At 40.1% G+C, this 22,583-nt stretch overlaps 1 protein-coding gene across 12 annotated transcripts in view; it reads left to right on the top strand.

Moving 5' to 3' along the window:
- Nucleotides 1-22,583, top strand: part of gramd1bb (GRAM domain containing 1Bb) — a 115,733-nt gene that overhangs the window by 45,585 nt on the left and 47,565 nt on the right. For 8 of the 12 annotated variants that reach the window (XM_079354871.1, XM_079354874.1, XM_079354863.1 and 5 more), the window contains 2 exons: nt 3,118-3,195; nt 7,569-7,595. In XM_079354871.1, the coding sequence (XP_079210997.1) occupies nt 3,118-3,195; nt 7,569-7,595 (105 nt within the window). Of the gene's footprint in view, nt 1-3,117; nt 3,196-4,229; nt 4,643-7,568; nt 7,596-11,244; nt 12,297-16,627; nt 16,672-22,583 lie in introns of those variants that run through there. The other 4 variants (XM_079354877.1, XM_079354864.1, XM_079354867.1 and 1 more) reach the window with 4 other exon arrangements.

The raw sequence follows: 22,583 nt of genomic DNA on the forward strand, positions 1-22,583 counted from the left end.
CTCTATGCGAAGAAGATGTGTTGCACTGCATGAGGCAAATGGTGGTCACACCAGATACTGACTGGTTCTGAGTCCCCAGACCCTCAATAAAGCAAAAACTGCACATTTCAGGGTGGCCTTTTATTGTGGACAGTCTAAGGTACACCTATGCACTAATCATGGTGTCTGATGAGCATCTTGATGTGGCACACCTGTGAGGTGGGATGGATTGTCTCAGCAAAGCAAAAGTGCTCACTATCACACATTTAGACAGATTTATGAACAATGTTTGAGAGAAATGGTAATATTGTGTATCTGGAATGAATTTTAGATCTTTGAGTCCATCTCATGACAAATGGGAGCAAAAACAAAAGTGTTGCGTTTATATTTTTGTTGAGTGTATATATATATATATATATATATATATATATATATATATACACATGCACACATATATACGTGTACATAGATGTATATACATAAGCAGTTAGAGGATTGAAAAAAAATACTGTTTTTTGGGGTTTTTTTTATATTTTGGGTGTATTCATCTCTTATTTGGGTTACCTGTTATCCCTAAATATCTGAGTAGATTCTGTTGGAACAAATTAGTGGCCCTCCATTACCTTTCCCCCTGGTAAATGTTGTCCCTTCACAATTCTCCATTTTCATTTTGAACTCCGGTTATTACTTTGAAATCTTACACTTTAAATTTACAACAACAGCCAAATGATGAACTATTTGGACCCCTCCCCCTTTTGTATTGATTCCACACTACAGGAACTATGAACTATTTTGGAGGGCCCTCCTTTTGCTATGGCGGTGTGAATGCAAACAAAAAATAGTTCCCGTAGTGTGTAGTTCTCAAGGAACTCCTGAGTTGATAGCTCCTCTACAAAGACCAGAACTGTTTGGTGTTTTCGACCTCACATTTGATCTCAAATAAGAAGGTTGTTTCCTCCAGACACATGGAGCTGAGTGAACCGGGGTTTTGTTTGTTTTTGTTTTTTTGCATCCTTCAATGTAAGCACGTTACAATATGTGCTTGCATTCATTAAGTTCTGGTTTTGTTGTGTGCTGTACACATTGCAACCATTTCTTTACTTTGACAGTGTTTGGTTCGATTGCTTGCGCTCCCCTTTCCAAAGCACATATTCCATCAATTGTGTATGCGTCATGAATTATTCAGTGAGGGCACATGGCATGTCAACTCTCTGTCCTTGTGATTTCAAAGCAACATGCCCTAAAAGACAGGGATACAAGAAGAAACACGTGCATGAACCGCGGACCAATACATCTGCTTTTACAGCACAAGTGTGTCCCCTCTGAGAGAACAGAGATGCTGTACCTGCTGGAGAGGAGACAAGAGTAATGATACAAAGCGGTGAAACTGAAGTGATACTTTACAGTAAAATAAAAAAGAGGGTTTTCTGTGTGTGTGGTTGCAATTATAGAATCGACTCATCGCTGCAGCAGTAATGCTGCTAAATGTTGAGGCAGCTGAGAGCACGGTTATGATGTCAGGTAATCTGAGCATGTGAGCATTACAGTGGATGCACAGTGTCAGTTTCACCTGTTTCCATCTCAAAGGTTCAAATACAGGACTGAGATCAAACTTGATTTTTGACTTTGTTCATGAAAAACAAATGTAACCTTCAATGCACGACCCTCACTTGTTTTTTTTTTTGTTGTTTTTTTTCTTAGCTGACTTTTACTAAAAGTAAAACAATAAAATCCTTAATTTGACATTACAGGTAATATAAACCAACAGTAATTAATCCATCTTTCATTTACATACCTGAAAAAAAATAAAACAAACATGTCCATCAAATTAACGTGTTAGCTCAAGATTAAGATTGAATAAGAAATGGGGAAGATATTAATTTGTTAAAAATCTAAGAATACAGTATTTAGAGATTGGGAAATGCTTACTATAGAATTTCAGAATCATTTTGGAGTAAATCTACACTGTTCAAAAAACCCTTAAAGGTGTTCTATGCAGATTTGGTAGTGAAATTTGAAAGTTGGAGAAGTGAAATAATTCTTTTCTACATTTTCTAAACTAAATGCCCAAACTTTATTTAAAGGAGTCAATGGGTTCACCACCATAACTTCTCACGTAACATTTTTATTCAGAGTTACAGGGACCATATTTATCTCTGAGGACAATTTGTATAGACTTTTGAACATAAACCACAGGATCTGTACACTTCTTCAACTTTCACATTTCACAACCAAATCTACACAGTGCACCTTTAACCTTTTCAAATAAACATGTTAATAGACGTCCCAGTGTTTCCTCTCCAGCTCTGCTGCTGTAGGAACCAAAATGAACGCTCAGCATAGTCTAAGTCCAGAGTGAATAAAGACCTTTCCAAATAGGCTGCCTTTATGCTTAAATGTCAAAGTATTGACAGCCTGACAACAGAATCTTAAAATAGAGCATTATTTCACTGAGAGGAGCTGGGATGAAATCACTTGTCAATATGTTTGTAATAATTCCCATGTTGTTTTAATGTTGCTTCTGTCGCTATTACATTGGATTGACCAGATCAACCCTAATGTGTGCATATGTCGACAGAAGTGACAGTCAGACCTTTTAAAATCTTCTGTTAGTTAAAATGATCATTTGTTTGCCTTTTTCTTTCATGATTTCCTCTCTGTGTATTTTATTTGAAACATAAGCAGCTCACTTAGTCATCAGAAGCCTTCTCTTTATGCCCTGTTGTTTAGCATAGTGCGTATCAAATAGCTCCCTCTTGTGTCATCCCTGAAAAAGTGCATGTACTGTCCTGGTCAGGTCTACCATTATCCAAGTTGCCTTTGAAACAACATTGCAAAGAGGCTGATGGTGGACCCAGCTGTTAGGGAGATTTATGACAGAAAATCAGATGTTTGACCCAGCAGTGTCAAACTGCCAACAGGATGTTTCTTTGTTGAGTTCATACAGGAGGGGTTTTTTATGATGTTGTGTTGTTTTATCATTTTTCCACCTAGTGTGTTTATTATTTGCTTGGACGTACGAGTATCATGGCACCCAAACAAATGTATTCACATTGTCCTTTATTTAGAAAAGAACAAAGGCTGAGATTGATTTAAAGCAGCAGAAGTTTAGAATTTTTTCTCTTGTGTGCCCTGCAGCAGCCAACAGAGCAGCCTGCAGAGCAGCCATGAGGATGACAGCAATCGCTTCCTGACGCCTTTAATTCGAGAGGAGAGGTGGGTGAAGTGTTGGTGTGTGTGTGTGTGTGTGTGTGGCTGATGTGTGAATATTGCCCCTGAAGTGACCTGCTTCTTTATGTATGTTGAAGGTTCTGATCTCCCTCTACAGAAAACCTGACAATTGTTAATGCATTCCCAGTTTGCGTCTTGCTTATATTGCCCACGAGGGGGCGCTTCCTTTTCATTCAAGTGCACTAATCCATTTTTATTTGCAAGTGTCTTTTTTTTTTTTTACTAGAAAACTCTAGTTTGTCAGAAGTTACACATTAAGTAACAAAACTAACATGAATATGAACTCCAAAAGACCCAAAGAGTGAGTTCAAATCATTTTCTTTGAAGGAGGCTTATTTTGAATACACAGTACTCTCTCCCTTTTCTGATTTGAGAAATGCATCATCATTTTCTGTACCACTTGATGGAATATTCTGTCCTGTGTCAGGCCTGGACGGTTACTCCGTCACTCAGTGTGGTGTGGAGGTGCAGGTCTAAATTAAAAACATGCAGCCATGGAGAAACTCAGTCAGTAACTTTTTTTCCTGCCAGGAGGTTAGGCAGAAGAACGATCTGCATTCCTTTTCATAAGGACTCTTTGAATGGCAGTAGGAACAACTGGATGTACACATTTGGATACTGGGAAGATTAAACACAGTGATTCAGTATTTAGTTTTATTGTATGTTAAGCAAAGTAACATTCTGGGTTCAAGAGGGTGAAGCAAGTTGATTTTTACCCTTTTTTAGATTTGTTTTAAAAACAAGCAAATAAATGATGACAGAGGTTTTGAATTGGATAAAAAACGAATTTCCACCGCTCTGCAAAGGTATTAAGCTGGATGATGTATCCGTTTGATAGCTCACAGAAGACCACATCCATCTTAGAAGAAACGCGGGACAAGAAAACAGCACAATCAGCGTTTTTAGCATCTGCTACACTTGTGTTTCTAAAAATAGAAGAAATCTTGTGATTATTCCTGTACTCACAGCTGCTGGCTGCAGAGAGAAGGAGCTGCTGCTGATTGTGTCCTAACATGCGTAATACATTGTTTTTTTTTTTCTTTTTCGGAGAATGGTGCATGAATATGATGATTTAGGTATGCAGTTGTGACACAGAGATTGTGTAATAATACTCTTCAGTCTAGCCTTACAACCACCCACTAAGCTGCCTTTGCCTTCAGCGCTGTCTGCCATTCACTGAACATCCACTCCTCTCTGTCCCGCACTCTTCCCCATGTGTCTCTCTCTGGCTCTCCCTCCCGCGCACTCTTCTCGCTCACCGTCTCCGCTCGCTCGAATTAGGAACAGTACCTTTCAAACCTATGGGATTTCTTGCTGCGCTACTCTTTGCTGTGCTGCTGATAGCTAGTGAGGGGCGTCTGCAGCAGCTGCAGGGAGAGCAGCGTTCTGTAGCCGGCTTTAGAGGGCACGGAATGTCATGTCTCCTCTGCAGGTAAAAACAGCTGCATGTCTGCCGGGAGGCTGCACCACCGCCTCTCCACTTGTCCTGCTTGTCTCACGTCTTGCTCTTATCCATGCACTCTTTTTTTGGTATGTGCAGCTGCATTTCTGGTGGAGTTACAGCTTTGCCGTCGGGCTGATGTGTCCGACTTGCAGTGATTTTAGTCGCTCTGTCAGATTATCGGGGCATCAGTCGAGGTTCAGCGAAGGTCACAAATGGAATGTGGGAAATGGGGGGGTGGGGGGTTTGCTCATTTGCTGTTGGTTTCGTGTGTTTGCATCTGAGGCGTCTACCAAGTTGTACTCCTCCGCTGTAACTGCAGATAGAGTTATGTAATATCACAATGTGACTTTGCTGAGACAGTGTTCTATGACTCATCAGTGAAAATGACGCAGCACATGATTGTGAGATGTGGAGCGGGATTACACACTGTGAGGCACGCCAAGATGGGGACAATTTCTAGTGAAGTGGTTATAATTGCATAACTACATTGGAAATGCAAAATTTAAAATAAGATTATAACTATTAAAGGGATATTACGCTTTACTTAAGTGCACCATACTTATCCTGCATAAGCAGAATGAAGTTTATTCGTAAACTACCTTCAATAAAAAAGCATTACGTTTTGATTTGTAGATATGAAGCCATTCAGGAATTAAATATGAAGAGATGAGAAAACATCTAATGTAAAACCAGAACAAAATAATGATGACTGTTTGGCTACAGAATATGAACACATGCCCCGCCTTTAAAGGTTCAGGGCCAAAGGAAGTTTTTGAAAACCAGTTTCAAACAGACATTTTTAGCGTCTGTTCATTTATGTTGTGACGTAAGCTCGTTGCTACTTCTCCATGTGGAGTTTTGACTATGGACGGCAAATTGACCTTTGATCCTTGGACAATGTAAAAACAAGGATTAGTCTCAGAAGAGAAAAGATGCTTTGTACCAGATTTAGCTAACGAGCACTCTGTTGTCAACGTACATACAAATACACACACACACACACACACACACACACACATCATTTCACCAGAGATTGTGGTAGAAAACGGCTCCTATATAATTTATTATACCTGATATTTGTGAGATATCATTACTTTAACTTTTTTTTTATTACTTGCCTGAAGTTGATGATGAAGGACACTGAGGGTTTAAAAGGTTTTGTTGGTGATTCAGTCTTCCACAGTTCACATGCAGAACATATGTTGCAGAACGAGTTTCATTGTGCAGGTATAATAAGTCATGTTATATAAGTTATAAAGTTCATATCTGTTCAAAAAGGCTTTCTATTTTGTTTTGCTTTTAATAAAATACCAGATTTGTATGAGAAGTATGTTAAACTATTCAGTAACTAAACATTTATATGAACTCCGGAAGAGCAAATCATTTCATCATCACTATATTGTTATCATTCACGTTTCTTTTTTTTTTCTTTTTTTTTTCTGGGATCTGTGTATCTGAATGTCTTTTAAGTAATGTCCATGTGTAAGGTGAATGCTGTGGTCCTTATCTCCACTTTGCCATGAATCATTCTGACTTCAGTAAAGCAGAATCATGTTCTGTTTTTATCACTGCATGGATGATTCTCTCCTGTCCTGTGTCAGGCCCGGACGGTCACTCAGTTTGGTGTGTTGAGGTGCAGGTCTGTTAGAAGCACATACTGTACTGTATGTGTGCCTGGAGGCTGGAGATGTGATCATCTGTGCCACCCTGAATTCAAAGCATGCAGCGTTGGGGAAACTCTGAGGTTATGAAGGAGGAGGAATCAGAATCAATTATTCACTTTTCATCTCTGACCATATGCATGTAGGTACCAATATTAACTGCTAAAAATGTTTACAAGAAATAGGCCTAATATTACACTTTCCTTAATGAAACATGCTATGTTTTTTTTAAGTTCATAGCAATAATGCTAATCAGTGCTCTTTGTTTTACATGGCATCTCACTTGAACCCTCTAGAGATCAACCACCATGCAGACGAGTCCTTCAGACACACTCGGGTTCAGAGAGTTTGTTTTTTATGATCATACTGATGGATTTTGCTGTTGTCGTGTGGGGCCTTTCACAGTTTTTGATAGTGTTTTTGATCGATAAGTCTTCCATGAGAGATGGACTTTGAATTCTTTGGCTGCAGGGACGGTTCCTTCACTTTCATCTCTGTATCTCTGGAGGAAACATTTGATCTTTTTTGTTGTTGAATTCATTTAACCAGTGCTTGTTTCACACTTTTAGTCACATGGTGACATTGTTATATAAATCACTGTGTGGTCTGTATAATTTGATTAACAAATGCCATTTAAATACAGAATGAAGATGTCAAATAATGAAACTGGATATGAGCAAACTACATATAAAAAAGTAAAAAACCATTCCAAGCCAGAATCTAAATAATATGCATAAAGATGTATTAATTAGTCCATTATATATATTAATATACCTTAGTACTATTGAGCTTCATATCTGACTACATCGATCTCATCTGAAAGCATGGTCATTATACTAAGGCCTCCATCATGTTGGAAAAGTGCTGAGTGAGGAAGCCCTGCTGGTTTGCAATAAGGAGTTTTTCTCGTTTGCTGTAAATTCACTCGTTTATTGAAAAAGCTGATACTGCAATAACAGTGAAACTGTCCTGAAGTGCACCGCCCTTAGTGATGAGTACCAACAATTCAGTTAATGTTGATTTCAGAAGTGGCAGACAAACAGACCTGCCATCGTGGCAGCTGAGAAAGAAAATAAGTAATCAACGTGTTAGATGAAGATGTGTTTTTATCATTTGTAGATGTGTGATCGTCAAACATCACAGCACTGATTTAACAGTGAAAGAGCTCTGCTTCTTGTCTGCATGTGACACCAGACTGAATTGAAGCTGCACAGAGCATGACTGAACTCTCTCTCCTCTCATCTCCTGTGCAGGTCTGACAGTGCAGCGGACAAAATCAGGTAAGTCTGCTGTCTGACTACTTGTGTTGTCTACCTTAAGCAGGTGGGCTTATGGGGCAGAAGTACAGTGGGACTGGCCTCATAGTCACCCCATTTGCCCCGGCCCACCCACCCTGCATGTGACACAGTTTCACGGCTTTGTCTGCCGAGCAAGGTGTTTGAATGAGCTTTGCATTCGGAGAGGCCTGCAGTGAATACAGTTGCAAGCCATGGAATGCCTTTGTTTGCTTTTATTGGACAAACATCATCCACAAACAGGGCTTTGTGAGTGGGAAACTGTTGTGGAGCTTTTAGTCTTGTAGGTAGGCAGCCAGTGGCAGCTCTGTGCAGCACTGTGGACGTATAGACTATGGGTGCAGTCACCTTATCTGCTATCTACTGTGTATGAAGGCTATACCGCTCTCTCCCAGGAGACACTGTGCTATTCCTAAAGCAAAGAGCTTCAAGGTATAAACTGAGGCGGTAAGTGATGGAATAAGACTGTGTGCGTGTTTGGTGTACGTGCATGTGGGTGTGTGTTTTTTTTTGCTGCACATGAGAAATGTTGAAAATGTGTTCAAAGCTGATGGTCCATGATCTATTATGACTGTGCACTGATTAAGTATGATATTTCATAACCGGATTGAGAAAACATGCTTGTCAAAGTAAAAGTTTGTCTAACACTCCTGGTTGTGTTGAATTCCATCTCCTTCATTGTTGTCACTGAAACAATATAGTGGAAATAAAAATGGGTTCCCTTTTTGAACATGGGTCTTTGTCTATCTTCATGTTCCTATTCTGAGCTTGTTTCTTTTGTTTTGTTTTTTCATGCGTGTTGTAGTTTTCCCAATTCATGTCAGAGGTTCCTCATCATTGACAGCATGTCATGGATAATTTGAAGATGAGATGTATCTGTAAGAAGCAGCTTGTTATGAGGCCATTACTTTGAAAGGGCTTTGCTTTTTGGCAGGTGTATTTGTGCTGCACCGTTATTCACAAGTGGTGTTTTTCTGGAGCATTTTCTAAGCTGAGTCGACACTGTTATTTTGGTGTTTGTGTGTGTGTGTGTTTGTGTGTGTGTGTGTGCACTCTGGTATGCGTCTTGTCTAGTTTGGTAATCTTTGAGCGGTCAGTCAAGCGAAATTGGGTGACAACCAGGCCAGGCCAGTTTAAACCACTAGGCGTCTCTCCACTCCAACACACCACCAGAAGCTGCTTTCTTGAACACAGTGGTGGTTTTCTGTGTGCTGCACTTGATCTGAGGTCACCTACCTTCAGATAGAACCTTCATCAAGCCCTTACAACTATTCTGTAAATCTGTTGCTTTTGCCAATCCGTGTGGATGAAATTAACAGTTTCCCCTCTCTTATTAGTTGCTAGTAGTGAATGTAATATTTGTTCAGGTATTATGTCTTAAGCCTTTCTCAGCATTTTATTGAAATGGGTCGGCTCGGTTGGTAGAGTTGGTCAGGGTTCAATCCCCAGCTCCTGTAGCAGCATGTCCGATGTGTCCTTGGGCAAGACACTTAACCCCGAATTGCTCCTGCTGCTTCAGTGTCAGCAGTGTATGAGTGTGCATGAATGGGATTAGTAACTTCAGATGGCCACTTTACCTAGAAACCTTCCATCATTTTATGAATGAGTAGATGTGACGTGCAGTGTAAAAGTGCCTTGAGTAGTTAGAAGAAAAGCAGAAAAGCGCTAGAGTCCATTTATTATGAACATTGAAATTAAGGGAATTTCAAAGTTTCAATACCAGCCATTTCAATCTCACTTAAAGTAGCCCATCATGGCTGAATAAACACACACACACACACACACATCACTGAGAGGCAGATAAAATATGATGTGGAAATCCCTCATCCACTTAGCTGAATAGCTTTTTGGAAAGACTGATTTACTTCCACTAGTTTTCAAATGTATTTAATTAAAGGAGGAAGCTTGACATGAGTCTAAGTTTTGAGGCGATATCTGCACTTGTTTGTGACCCGACTCGTTTGGGAGCAAACACTACTCTGGTTTGAAATGTGGAAACGTGAAGACTCCAGGGAGCGTGCCCTCCAGGAAGAAATGGACTTTTCAATGGAGTAGTAGACCTCTCTCTACCCTCTGTTTATTCTCTATTTAAATACAGACTTTTTTTAAGATAGGGAGGAGTAGAACACATAGTTGGATATTTCTTTAGAACTGCTTTGTGCAGAGAATAAAAAACATCAGACACAATGATGTATCTGATACAGAATATTCTGGCTGTCATTTAAACGCTTGTTTGGAGTCTTTAAGAATACTAAAGCGGCATGTAGTATATTATACCTTCTTGTACACTTTACTGGTGTTCCAGACTGTCCACTGGAATTACCCATAATGCACTGTTTTGATGATTTACTCTCAAATCAATTTGATAATAAATCTTTCTGGATATTGAACAGCGTCTTCCTTGTGTCAGTGTTCTAAGAAGAGTTCTGCAGAAGCATCGATACGAGACTGAGCCCAGCCTCATACAGACGCTCAGTATTGACCCGACAGCCCATATTCTATATTTTCCCAAAGTGCTGGGGATGTTGTTGATACAATCGATAAGCTGGATCATCCATAACAGTATCTCACTGTAACAGGACCAAATTAGCTGTGACTGTAGTGCAGCCTTTGAGACGGTGAAAATAAGTCTGAAGAGTTTCGTGTTGCAGCAGTCATATCAGCTCCCTCTGACATGTCTCCTGTAACGATATGGATCTTACATAAATATACAGGCACGGTTTCTCTTGGATCAACAAGATAATGTAAAACCATCCCTGCCATGCCTGCACCTTGTGGGCCTCGTAACCACACTGCAGGTATTTCCTGAGTGGTCATGAGTCACATAAACTTCACAAGATCAATACTTTGTTTCTCATAACGCTAACTGTAAATGCATGCAAAAAGCCCTCTGGCAGGAGAAAGAAAGCAGGTTTGCAAGTGTGTTTAGAAAGTGTGTAGTTTGCTCAGGGAACAGCAGAGTTTGTGTTAGCTTGTTGTGTCCTAAAAGCCAGAGTGAAACGCTGATGTGTTCACAGAAAACAAGTGGCTGCTAAGTTCTACAATGTGATGGTAAGTCAATTTTGTCATTTTACAGACCGACCTTACGATGTTCTGCTCAGCCTAAACAGTCCCAGACTGTACTCTGTGCCTTTTTCTCTCCTGTTTCTCGTGTTCACAGTGCTCTTCTGCTCTCTTAATAGCCTGATTATCGACCGTCGCCTGTGGTTGGAGACATTAGCTTCCAGTGATGGAGGTCAGCATAATCTGATCTCATCCTTTACTTTGTGCAAGAGCCTCAGAAAAGCAAGCAGCGGATATATCGGGAAAATGATACTCGCAAAATAGACGAGATCATCGTTGGTTTTGTTTCTTGATGCCTTTGAGCAAGGGAAGGATAAGTCAGTCGTACCAGGCGTTCATCACCCAAGCAAGGTGATGAAATCTTGATGAAAGTTAGCGGTCTCAAAGCTTTTTTTGATAAGAATTCAGCCTGGATCAACTGCATTTGTTTGCATGTTCAGGTCACTGTAGCTCTAATCACTTCAAACCTTGATCTAAGTGTATTATTTCACAGATCAGCTTACTGTTTGTCTTTATTATCTTTACATGGTTGCATCCACGGTACTGTTTTTTTTTTTCTTGTCTGATCTTGTATGATGTTGTGTTATGGTAGCTGACTTCTCTTGGCAGCCTTCTTCCTGTTGTTACCCACCAGCTGACAGTATCAGTGCATCAAAAAGGAAAGAATGATGGAAAAAGTGTCTTTGAATGTATTTAGGTCATGGTCTTTACCCAGACCGTTCCAAGGATGCTGCGAGATGCTTTAAATCCATGACAGAGATGCTATCCCTTCATCATAAGCATGTGTGTGCATTGATGGGTGTGCCACAGCATCGCTGATTTTTGCTCCACGCACAGGCGCTGCGAAGCTTCCTTTCGGTAAAAGACTCCCAGAGTGCATGCCTGCAGCCTGTCGTGTAGACGGACAGACGGAGACGGAGAGAGTGAAGGAGAACAGAGCAGAGCAGAGGAGAGAGGCTGATAAAGCAGGGAGAGGAGGAAAGAAGGTGAAGGACCACCCTTATTGAGCATAACCGTTCTGAGGGAGCCTACCAAAGGGACCTTCCCACACACACACCATGGCCAGCCAGCCAATCAGAATGCTCGCTTCCTTGACCCATCCTCCCTCGTACAACTGCTCATCCATGGCTCAGCAGATGTGAGGGGATGCTGTTGGAAGCGAGGATGCGATCCACCTGGACAGAAAACTGACACTCGTGTTTTTTTGTTTGTTTTTTTCCAAAAAGGGAGGAAAGATGGTGGATTTACGACAGCTATGAGAAACTGTTAGCAAGGAGGAAAGCACTGCTTTCAAAATATTTGTAACAAGATAGTGGCATCTTCTCTTTCTTTAAATCCATGCAGCTTCTTGTAAGGCATTTTAGCCTTACAAGTGTTACCCGAAAATCGCCTATGTTTACAAGTTGCGGTCTGTGAGCCGGTGACAAAAATTTTTCCTCTGTCCGATTTTGGATGAGCTCTGTAAGAGAGGAGAGAAGAAGGGATTTCATGAGGTAATGACAAAGCATGTTGGACAAGTGACAATCTGACAACGAGACAGCGGGACAGGGATTGAAGAGAGGCCATGAGAGCCAGGAGAGAGGCCAGGATGGTGTCTTCCTGTTCACCATGCACAAACATAAGGTCAGGTCTGATTTCTTTTCCCTTTTCTTCAGCTGTGGCACTTTATTTTGCTGCCTTGACTTCCATCGAACAGAACAGTATCTGTGTCTGCATGTATTGAAAGATAAGGCATATGAAAGGAGTGTGGCACTTAATACATGTTAATGATAACCTTTTGCATTTAAAATAAATAATTAATAGCATGGGTGACAATCATGTGTGTCCAAACATGAGAGACAAGATTTAAGTCTTTAAAAGGGATTATTTATTGTTGAACAAACATATCTCTCGAGAACTAAAACCATGTTATTTGTTACATCTCAATCTGTTTATTTTCATGTACAATATTATATGCCCTACTACTTTCCATCCATTACACCCTCTGGCTTTCTGATAAGCATCCTTTGGTTATCTACTGGACTAAGTGCTAATGTAGTTTCCACTGGCTGAATCACATAACCCACAGGACCCTGGTATTGTTCTGCAGCTGTCACCCTTTCAATTTGACGACTAGTGGGAAAACAAAAAATGTGTTTACCAACAGTTCACAACAGAATTTGAAATGCCATGAAAGTCCTTTCTATCTTAATATATGTAGATAGACGGCTTAAAGAATGTGGGAGTATGTAACTTTTCAGAGATGCATGTTGAGCTATTTAATGTCTAGAGAACTGTAAAATGAGGTGATGTCAGGGACTCTGAATTTAGTAAGGAGTCCATGCGTTTACATAAGTGCATTCAGTGATAATTGAACTTTTTTCAAGCTTTGCTATTATGCAGCAATTCATCCATACGGAGGACACATGCCGGAATGATTGATAAACACACTTGCCTTAACATGATAAATGCAGGGGGGGGGGGGGGGCGGAATCATTCATTTTATGCCTCCATTTCACAAATACACCCCGCGCATGCAGGCACATACACATGTGAGTTCTTTCCAGCCAGCTTTAGGCCTCTTACATCTCTGCTGGGATCTCTGTTCCCCGGGCCCGTTATGGGCAGTTTGGTTCAGATTTACTGAGCCTGTTGATGGGGATAAGGCAGTCCTGGTACTGGTTTAGGTTACCCGTCCTTGATAAATATTACTCACAAATATTGCTTAGTTTCCCTCACATCAGTAAATTACCCTTTTCATGAATTATCACAGATCATCGTCTTTGTGCCACCATGACAAAGAGCTCATTTAATGTATGAAGGAAACAAAAGATTTATTGCTAAAGGGGATGTTAAATGTTTCTTATTCAAATGGGCACTACTACTTCAAACCTTGCAGGAACCAGTATTACTAGATGTTTATTTTTAACGATTCTGGTACTTTGAAAATTGTTGAGTGTGTTAAAAATACCTCCTGGCTGTTCAGTGTTTACAGTGTGAAGTTAAACACCTGAGAGCACACAACCCCATGGCCATAGACCAGAACTGCAAAGAAGGCAACTCATTTGACAATACACTAGATAGATATTGACGACCAATATGACAATACATTAGATACAATAATATTGAACAATAAAGCTTCCAAAAAAATCCACCGCCTTCATGAGCTAAGAAACACTTTGATGTAAATTATGTTTTTTTTGTACTGTACTACATCATGTACCAGCCAACAATCATTGTGATGTCAGTCATGCAGAAAGAAATGTGAATATATATAATTTGAACGTTAATTCAGTCCGCAAAATCCTGAGTGATAACTGAAAAGGAAAAAGAAGTTCAGTGTGTTCATAAAGAGCATTTTGTAAATATTCAAAACCAAAGGACCCCCTGGCTGTGCAGTATATTTAAACTTTTAGACATTTTTACAATGAAAAGATTACTTATCCCCTAACCCATCGCACACTGCCCTTTGGCCAAGTGTTTCTTATTGAGAACCTTGTCATTTCTAATGTTGTCTTACATTACTGGTCTACCTGGTCATCAACAATATTACAATGTTGATGGCTAAAGCAATGAGGAAAATGAATTATAATGGGGGGGGGGGGGGGAACGCACGCACTATTTTAACAGTAAGTGAGTTTCTTCTTAACTTTCTCTATGAAAATACAAAGAAATATTTTTTTATTTAGAAAAACGTGACATTTTGATTATTGCAAATAACTGTCAAATACTCGTATCCGCACATTTTGAGGAAATGTGAGACTTTTTTTTTCTTTGTTTGTATTTTTCCATATTGCCCATAACGTCGTTTCTAGACAAGGCCTTACCAAGGATGATTACTTTGTGCACTGATCTAACTGCTCTCAACAGTTTGTTAGGTTGTTCATACATTCAAAACCACAACTTCATTGGTGATGTTTTATCTTCGGTACTGCTATTCTGTAAACAACTAACATATGTTAAGATTTTCACAAATGTAGCCATGAGTCATCGTCATATCATGGCCTGTATTTTGGGCCAGCTGTTGACGTCACTCACTGTAGGTGATTCATTAAGTACCCCAGTCTGTAAAAAAAATCTGTCTGTCACTGGCACACCCACTTACCGCCTTTTGTGAAAGGTCTGGTTTTCATGCTGGGTGGACATCTGCCTCACTGTGGAGTTACACAAGGAGAAATGCCATCCACATATGTCATTTAATGGTATGAACTAAACTAAATTTAGACCTGTTTTTGTCCTTAAGTGATCAGTTTACAGGACTTGTGTGTCGCTCTCCGTCCACAGCTGCAGCTGAAATTGATACCCATCCATTTGTTAGCTGTCCATAGCCCTCTTAACGTGCCGTCTTTGTAGTGGAGTATTGGTTGCAATGAGGTAATAAAGCTGAAGTTCATTCTTTTCGTACCACTCAAAGAAATACAATTTACAGAATATAGACACAGATATAGAGACAGGTACCATGAAGCCGCCCCAGCCACATATAATATTCATCCCAGTTTCTGAACAACAAGAGCATCCATCCGAGCGGCCATGTTGTCTGCATTCTGCAGCCCTTCACTGCTGACTAATCACAAGACCTCTGGTGACGTTATAATTCACATATGTTCATTAGCAAATTAATCCCGCTGATCCACTAAATGTCTGCATCTCTGCCTCAGCAGGGCGCCATTTAATGCAGTTTTTTTTCTGCAAATATGCACTTTTATCCAGATGCAGCTCCACAGGAATATAAGTTAAATACATTTAAGTTAAGATCCATCTGTTACATTAGACTTATATTAACTTAGATCTATGCTGAACACTACAGATGTATTTGTAGCACTGCAGACCTGTTTGGGCATAACACTCCAAAGACTTTTAACAGTCAAATTAAATGCCTTTATCAGATTGGCTCTTTTTAACATGTTGTGTCTTAAATTGCTTTTAACATTTCATCTATCAAGATGTGTAATCTCAAAGCTGTCTTCTCTGAATTATCTTCCTCCAAAGCAGAGATAATCGATCTCCGCCCTAGCAGCACTAAAGGGGCCATGAATTATTCTTACTTACTTTCTCTGTTCCTGCATTTTGGAGAAAATAGAGCACCCTGGGTCATTTTACACATCCACTTGCATCAGAGTGAATATTGCAGCAAGCACAAACCACAGCATTTATACAGCAAATGTTGATGCTTGTGTTGGGCTGAAAGGGGAAACTCCTCACATAACCATTTTCTCTCTGAAGGAGGATATTTAACTAGATTTCCTTCCTAACAGGCTCAAGGTGTTGCATAACTTGTAAGAAACTTCTCAATAGGTGCTGGGAAGCTCAGTCAGGGGTGAAGGAGTGGGAAGAGATTGCTGTGACTGGAGAGGCAAATGTATTATCAGGTGCCACAGCGAAAAATGAATTGATTGAATAGATGGAGGAGTGGTTGAGGGCCTGTGATCACAGTGATTCATGGAACATGTGGGCGCTCTGTATTGAGTCACAGGCAGCAGCAGCAGCAGCAGCATCATCAGTGACTGAAGTGAAAGGACTGCACTCTGCAAGTCCAATTACCCATGTTGTAAACAGTCACACATAAACACAAATGTACATGTGATTTTGTATGACATGTTAGTCTCAAACAAATATTAGTTTAAAGGTTCCTTCATGTGACAGGAGTGACAGCAAATGGCTAAACATATTTGCGTAACATAAGAGCCTGTCATTTGAAATTGGGGGGGGGGGGGGCAGACCATGATGACTGACATTGTAACTGTATTTTTTTTTCATCCAAGGAAAATGTGATTCTTATGTTACGATCAGAAATATTGGACCCAGTCGATTGTGATTTTTTTGTCTGTCTGTCTGTAGAATGTATAGGGTTCATCGATACTTGTACATTTTAGTTAGCATCAACTACCATCAGGACAATCACCTCATGCAAAAGTGAAAAGAAACGAGTAATCTTCCAAAGTCTCTCATGTATTCTTCTCTGCCTTCACTGATAGGCCAAGCAGAAGAAGTGGAAGAAACTGATATGGAAACCCCAAAGGTAGGAAATGACTCAACAAGCAAAAAAACACTCCACACATGAGCAGTGTGTGCACATAATATATGTATGGCAGAATAGATGTTAAGATGGTGTTTATAAGAGGGAGATGCTCCTGTGTAGCATGCAGACTGTACAAAAATCACACCAGTATATCGAGTTCCTGTGGCCTCCCCTGGTCCTCAGATTTCACAGTCTGTGAGATCCAGGAACAATACTGCTGTACTGTCATTTACTGAGACGCTGTCAGCATTGTTCTGTGAATGGCTCTAGAGGTTAGAGTTGGGGAGGCTATAGCCATCGTTTGGTTCCAATATGGCCGTTATGAAGTCTAAAATACTCTTCAGAGAGTTGGCATCTGACTCTGGAGCAATTGGTTTAAAACTGTCCGTCCGAAGTTGAACATGAGTCTCTAAATGCATTCAATCTTGGTGTAGAGGCAGAAGTGATTTAAAGCAGGTGTGTTAGAGCAGGGAGACATCTAAAAGTCTGAGGAAGCCGGCCCTTGAGGACTGGAGTTTGACACCTGTGAGTTAGTGTCTTATCATTTAGTTTATATGTGCAAATAAAATGTGTATTACCTTTAGAATTAGCCAGATGATGATCCATTTAGACAGAGTTCAAGAAGCCATATTCAATAACACTGCAAATAAAACTGACAAGGCCCAGTCACCTGCTAATTCTATTATCACATACATTTGCTGATACAACATAAACTTGAGCATTTAGCATCTTTAGCTGCGCACCAGTTATTTACAAGTAATACCTTCTTTCATGTTAGTCTAGGTGTATTTTTCTTTAAAATCCTGAGAGTCATGTCCCTCGAGGAATCTATGCATTGTTGACGTGATGGTGGGTGCTGAGCTGTATCCAGTTCAGGGGTTCAAGGGCCCATCTAAGTCTTGGTGACAATAATCTTACAATCAATCAATCAATCAATCAATCCCAGTGTGTTTTGGATACAGGTGTCGCCAATTCTTGGCTTTTTAGCACAAAGGCTCTAGTGTACAATAAAAGGATAAATGTCAAATACAATGTTCCAAAGTTTTACATTTCTTTGTAGGTGCAAGGTTGCTAAATATGAAATATAATATATATTTATTTATTATATTTAAACTATCTGGGGAGTTATGTAAGTCAGAGCAAATCGGAGGACATTTGAAAACAGTCACCCCATTTGCAAGATGTGACCTTTCTAATGTTATCCTGGGTTTCAGGTTTGCATCCCCAGTGTGGGCCTGATGTGGAAAAAGAAGCGTGTCTTCACTCAGATTCATGTTATGAGGCTTTGCAGATTTCCTCAGTGCAAAGTTGAGGTGTCTGAAAGCTTGAGGCCTTGCTGGGTGATTGTTGCTTTGTCACCAACAATGACGTCGATCATTTGTGAGACTCAAAATAGCTCAAGTGCCGTCCTTTAGTGGGTGGTAATGGCATAGCAACCAATGGTAGGCAAATTTAACGTCAGTGTGTGAGTGTTTCTTTGGGGCTTAGTATTGTGTTATCCCTGTCAAAACGTCTAACTGAAAAGAGCAGGGAAGGTCCACAAGTGGCCCTGAAGCAGCAGGCTGGACCGCTCCCAGCTTTGATGATGGCAGGGTCGTCTCTGTGGCAACAGCCCTGAATGACTAGATGAAGGGATTGCCAGGGAGGGGTCAGTCAATATCTCTCCAGCCAATCCCTTATCCCATCATCACCACTCTACAATCAGAGGCTTTTAATAAATTGCTGCTCTAACGCTTTCATAAAGTCACAAAAGTGAGTGCAGCGTCACGTTCTTACAAATGGAAAAGCTGTACTGAAATAGAATAGACTTGACTCAGACAGCGTCATATATGGCATTGCTGTGTTTTTGTCAGCTGGTTTATTCTGATAAAGATTACGCAGAAGTTGTTCAGAGGATAACACATGAGGACACAGATGGGGTGTAAGTGTTAACAACAGTGAACAAGCCCTCAGTGACAGCACATCTGACCGTTTTGGCTTCTTCGCAACAGTGAGGAGTGTTTCTCTCTCGATGAGGTCATGCGAGTCATCTTTTGTAGTGGTGACAGGACTGGCTTTGTGTAGTTATGTAATAATGTTCTTGCATTACTGCTGAAAAATAAATAAAATGAGAAAATGACAGATCTTTTAACTGTGCTTTCCAGTGAGTATGATAACACAGCTTCCATTGAGTCACTTTTCGACATTTCTGTCCTCTGATAGCAATACAAGCTTTACATTGATACAGTCGAGGCTAAAATCTGTACACAGTATTTGATGTGGACTGGATCCGGAGAGATCAGCTGAACCTGAGCTCCCTGTGTCGTGACATTATTTTTCTGAACACAGCGGCAGTGTTTTTGAGGCGCTCAGGGTCATAGATGTGATGAGTCATTGATGTACTGCACAATAGGTACAGCTTCAGTTTCTCTTATAGTGTTGTTTCTCATAGATAGAAAGAGTGTAGTGATTGTCTATTTGTTGTTATTGATCAGTTGATCAGCACCTCTACTGAATCAGACTTTGTCACTCACCATCTTACAACATGAAACTGCTCACAGTGGGTGAGTTCTTTTCAGTGAAGCTTTATTTTTAATGACAGTAAAACATCATTCTTGGAAAGAAAAGAACATTTGAAACCCTGTGTGTCACCTTAATTGTCCCTTCAAAAACACTCATCTGTTCACAGTCCACTCAACCTTTAAACTGCACAACCTTCGCTAGCCAACAATCTTTCCATGATGTAGCACAAGGGCAGTAGCAGAGACACATGATTTAATTCTTTTTGTGTTGCCCTAGCTACGAGCAAAACTGCTTTAGATGTTGTTACAGCAGTTGACTCAGTGATGCATGGTCATTTATGTATGTAAATGGAAAGATGTTATCATAAACTCTTATCTTTACAAGGTAGTAGGCGTATTTAGCCTTACTTTACCACAGCAAAAAACTGAGTTTATACTCATAGTAAACAATTATCCCACTACATTGCTGTAAGTTTAAAAACGTCTTAAATTCAAGGTAAACTAATATAACCATATTTGTCCCATTGTTTACAGTGTGTACTGTGGTGCTGGTTGTGGCTCAGAGGAAGAGTCAATTGTTTCTCAGCCACTCACACCCCAGCTCCTGCAGTTAGAGGCTGATGTGTCCTTAAACAAGGCATTTCACCTCTGAAGTTTTGTCATGTATCCACGTTGCTCCATTGGCGGTGTGTGAATGTATTGAGTGTATGAATGTTATACTTGCTCGTTTATACTGAAGGACACTTTACATCGCCGCCTCTGCCGTCAGTGTGTGAATGGATAGGTGTGACCTGAGAAGTCTAGAAAAGCGCTACACAAGTTTAAGTCCATTTACAATTTACCTTTGACGATAATTTTGTATGAATATCACATGTTGAGTTTGGAGAGAGAACCAAAATCTAGAACGTTTCTTTTTGATGAGGCAAAAAATACAGTTTCAAAAATGTGTATTTCATTTCACAATGGTAAATACAGTTTCTATGTTTATTGGAAATCAGTTACAAACTAATCAAATTAAATTCAAATTATGCTCTACAGATTCAATGAGATCAAGTGGAAGCTATAAGTGGATATTTAAACGTCCTTGATGTCCATTGATCTTATGGTAAGAGTACAACAGTTATCAAACAAAGACAACTAGGAAAATATATTTATTTAGTTCTGTGTCCTGATTTAACTAATTACATGGAGACTTACTGCGTCTTAAAATGACAGAAACTAAAGACTGTTTTGAATTTGGATTGGTTTGGGATCTGTTCTTATCTGGTTCGACTAATCCACCAAAAGCTTGGTATTGACTTATGCTGCTACCCTGTGGATTTTGAGTTTCCTTAACTATGAAAAGAGTAGAGGGCCGAGTTCATCTTGCCAGATCTGTGCTTATCTGGAGTAATATTTACAATGACTGAATGTTTCTTCTCTTGGAAGCTTAAAACCTTTAGTTTAGGTTAACAGAGATCATCCTTAACTCCTTTCTCCAGCTCACATCTCCCACTTTGTTTCTTCCACTCCTGCTTTGAGTAGTAATTAGGAGCGTGAGTCTGTGAGAGGTTTGTGGTAAAACAGTCTATTTTCATTCCGCTTGCTGCAGCTGAAACAGGAAATTGAAGGCCTTTTTAAGCGACTGCTTTAATGTCAGCACATGCTCTTCTTTGTTGTTTTATTCATGGCACATGTGACATCCCAGCTGAAGGCCATCTGTATTTCCCTTTTCTTGGGTTGACCAGATATTGAACGAGATGGCTATTCATAGAATTGTAACTCTTTTTTGCTATCAAACATGTTATGTAATTCATCATCACTGTCATCATTCTGTCTTTTTCTCCCCCTCTCTGGGTTTGCTTTTGTATTTTAGTCAGTGTTTGTTGTCTGTGTAGTGTCTGCGCTGTGCAGTTGGATGTCTGGACTTTGTTTTTGCATGACATCTCCATGTTGTTCTATCTGTTCAACCTTTTTACTATTCCCTGTCCTGTTTCGTTGCAGCCTGCTATTCTGTCACCAACAGGCTTTCTAGTCTACTGACTCAAAGTGCTTTTACCACAGGTCACACCTCCACATTTACAGACTGATGGCAGAGGCTGCTATATAAAGCGACCATCAGAAGTAACTCATCCCATTCATACACATTCACACGCCTTATCGGGACATATCGGACATGTGGCTGCAGACACTGGGAATCAAACCCCCGACCTCTACCAACTGAGCCATTCAATCGAAAGTCCTGTTTTGTTGTAGCCTATTACTGTCACCGACAGCCTCAACTATGAAACTACCCATCTTTAATCCAAACATTTTATCGTTTTAAAGCAGCAAAAAGTGCTTAACTTTATTTATTGTGTTTTATAATGTATTTTGACCTAAAAAAAAAAAGTATTAGTTTACATGGATACACTAAGTATTGCTTTTACTTTTCAGACTGTGCAAGCTTTAAGCTTTTCAGCTCTTTGTCTCCCCACTGTGGCCTTGAGGGGATTACGCGACACGGTTGGTTCCCCAGTCCACAAACAGCCATCCAGTCGGAATGATCGTCCCTTTCACTCTCTGATCAGACAGTAGGAATCAATCAATGGGGATTTCTTTTACATGAATAGCAGAACGAGAACATACATAATCCATACTATGTGCTGCAGAGTAGGAAACGCCCACAAGGCTGGCTCTTTGCTGCATCCAATCACACAAAGCAGTGTATAGGGATTAAGACAGATTATCTGACAAAGCTATTCTTAGAAATAAATGAAAACTCTGTGGTCTAGATAAGGGCTCAAGAAACGCTTGAAAAAAGTAGCTGATGCAGAAATCACATGACTATATTAATGACTAATGAGGATTGTGTGTCACTCACTCCATAATACATCTGTTGACATCAAGCAACCTTTCAAACAAAGCAACCAAGAAACTCATGTTGTTGTTTTATTATTTCAAATGTGTTCAGGAGAACAGAGTAAAAATGATCTAATCTTACCTGACGGTGATCAAATTCAGATTTTTGCCATATACATATGGAAAGAACTTGTTTTATTATTAACTGTAGATCATTTCATGACTTTTACCAGGAGAGCTAGTCTTTGGTCTTGTCAGCAGGTGGCGTCAGTGAGTAATATCTCTGACTCTGTACTGGTTGACTCTTCTGAAGGAGCTGTCCATTCAGCACCTCTGTGTAGCTTCTCCTCAGCAGACCAGAGAGAGTCAAACTGCTGCAAAGCACAACACAAGGTAAAGTTGGGGGCATACGGTAAATTCCCCTTCCTCCACCACACAAACATTGACACATACAAGATAAAGAAAAGCCCTAACTACTCTTTCCCTGTTGCATGGCCTCTTCAGCTTTATTCCAATCATATTTCTTCATATTTTTTTTCAGCTGAAATGCAACAATGAACATCCCTATGTTTTCAAACAGAGGTTCATCTG

The sequence above is a fragment of the Symphodus melops genome (assembly GCF_947650265.1).
Source record: "Symphodus melops genome assembly, chromosome: 10".
Lineage (NCBI taxonomy): Eukaryota > Metazoa > Chordata > Actinopteri > Labriformes > Labridae > Symphodus > Symphodus melops.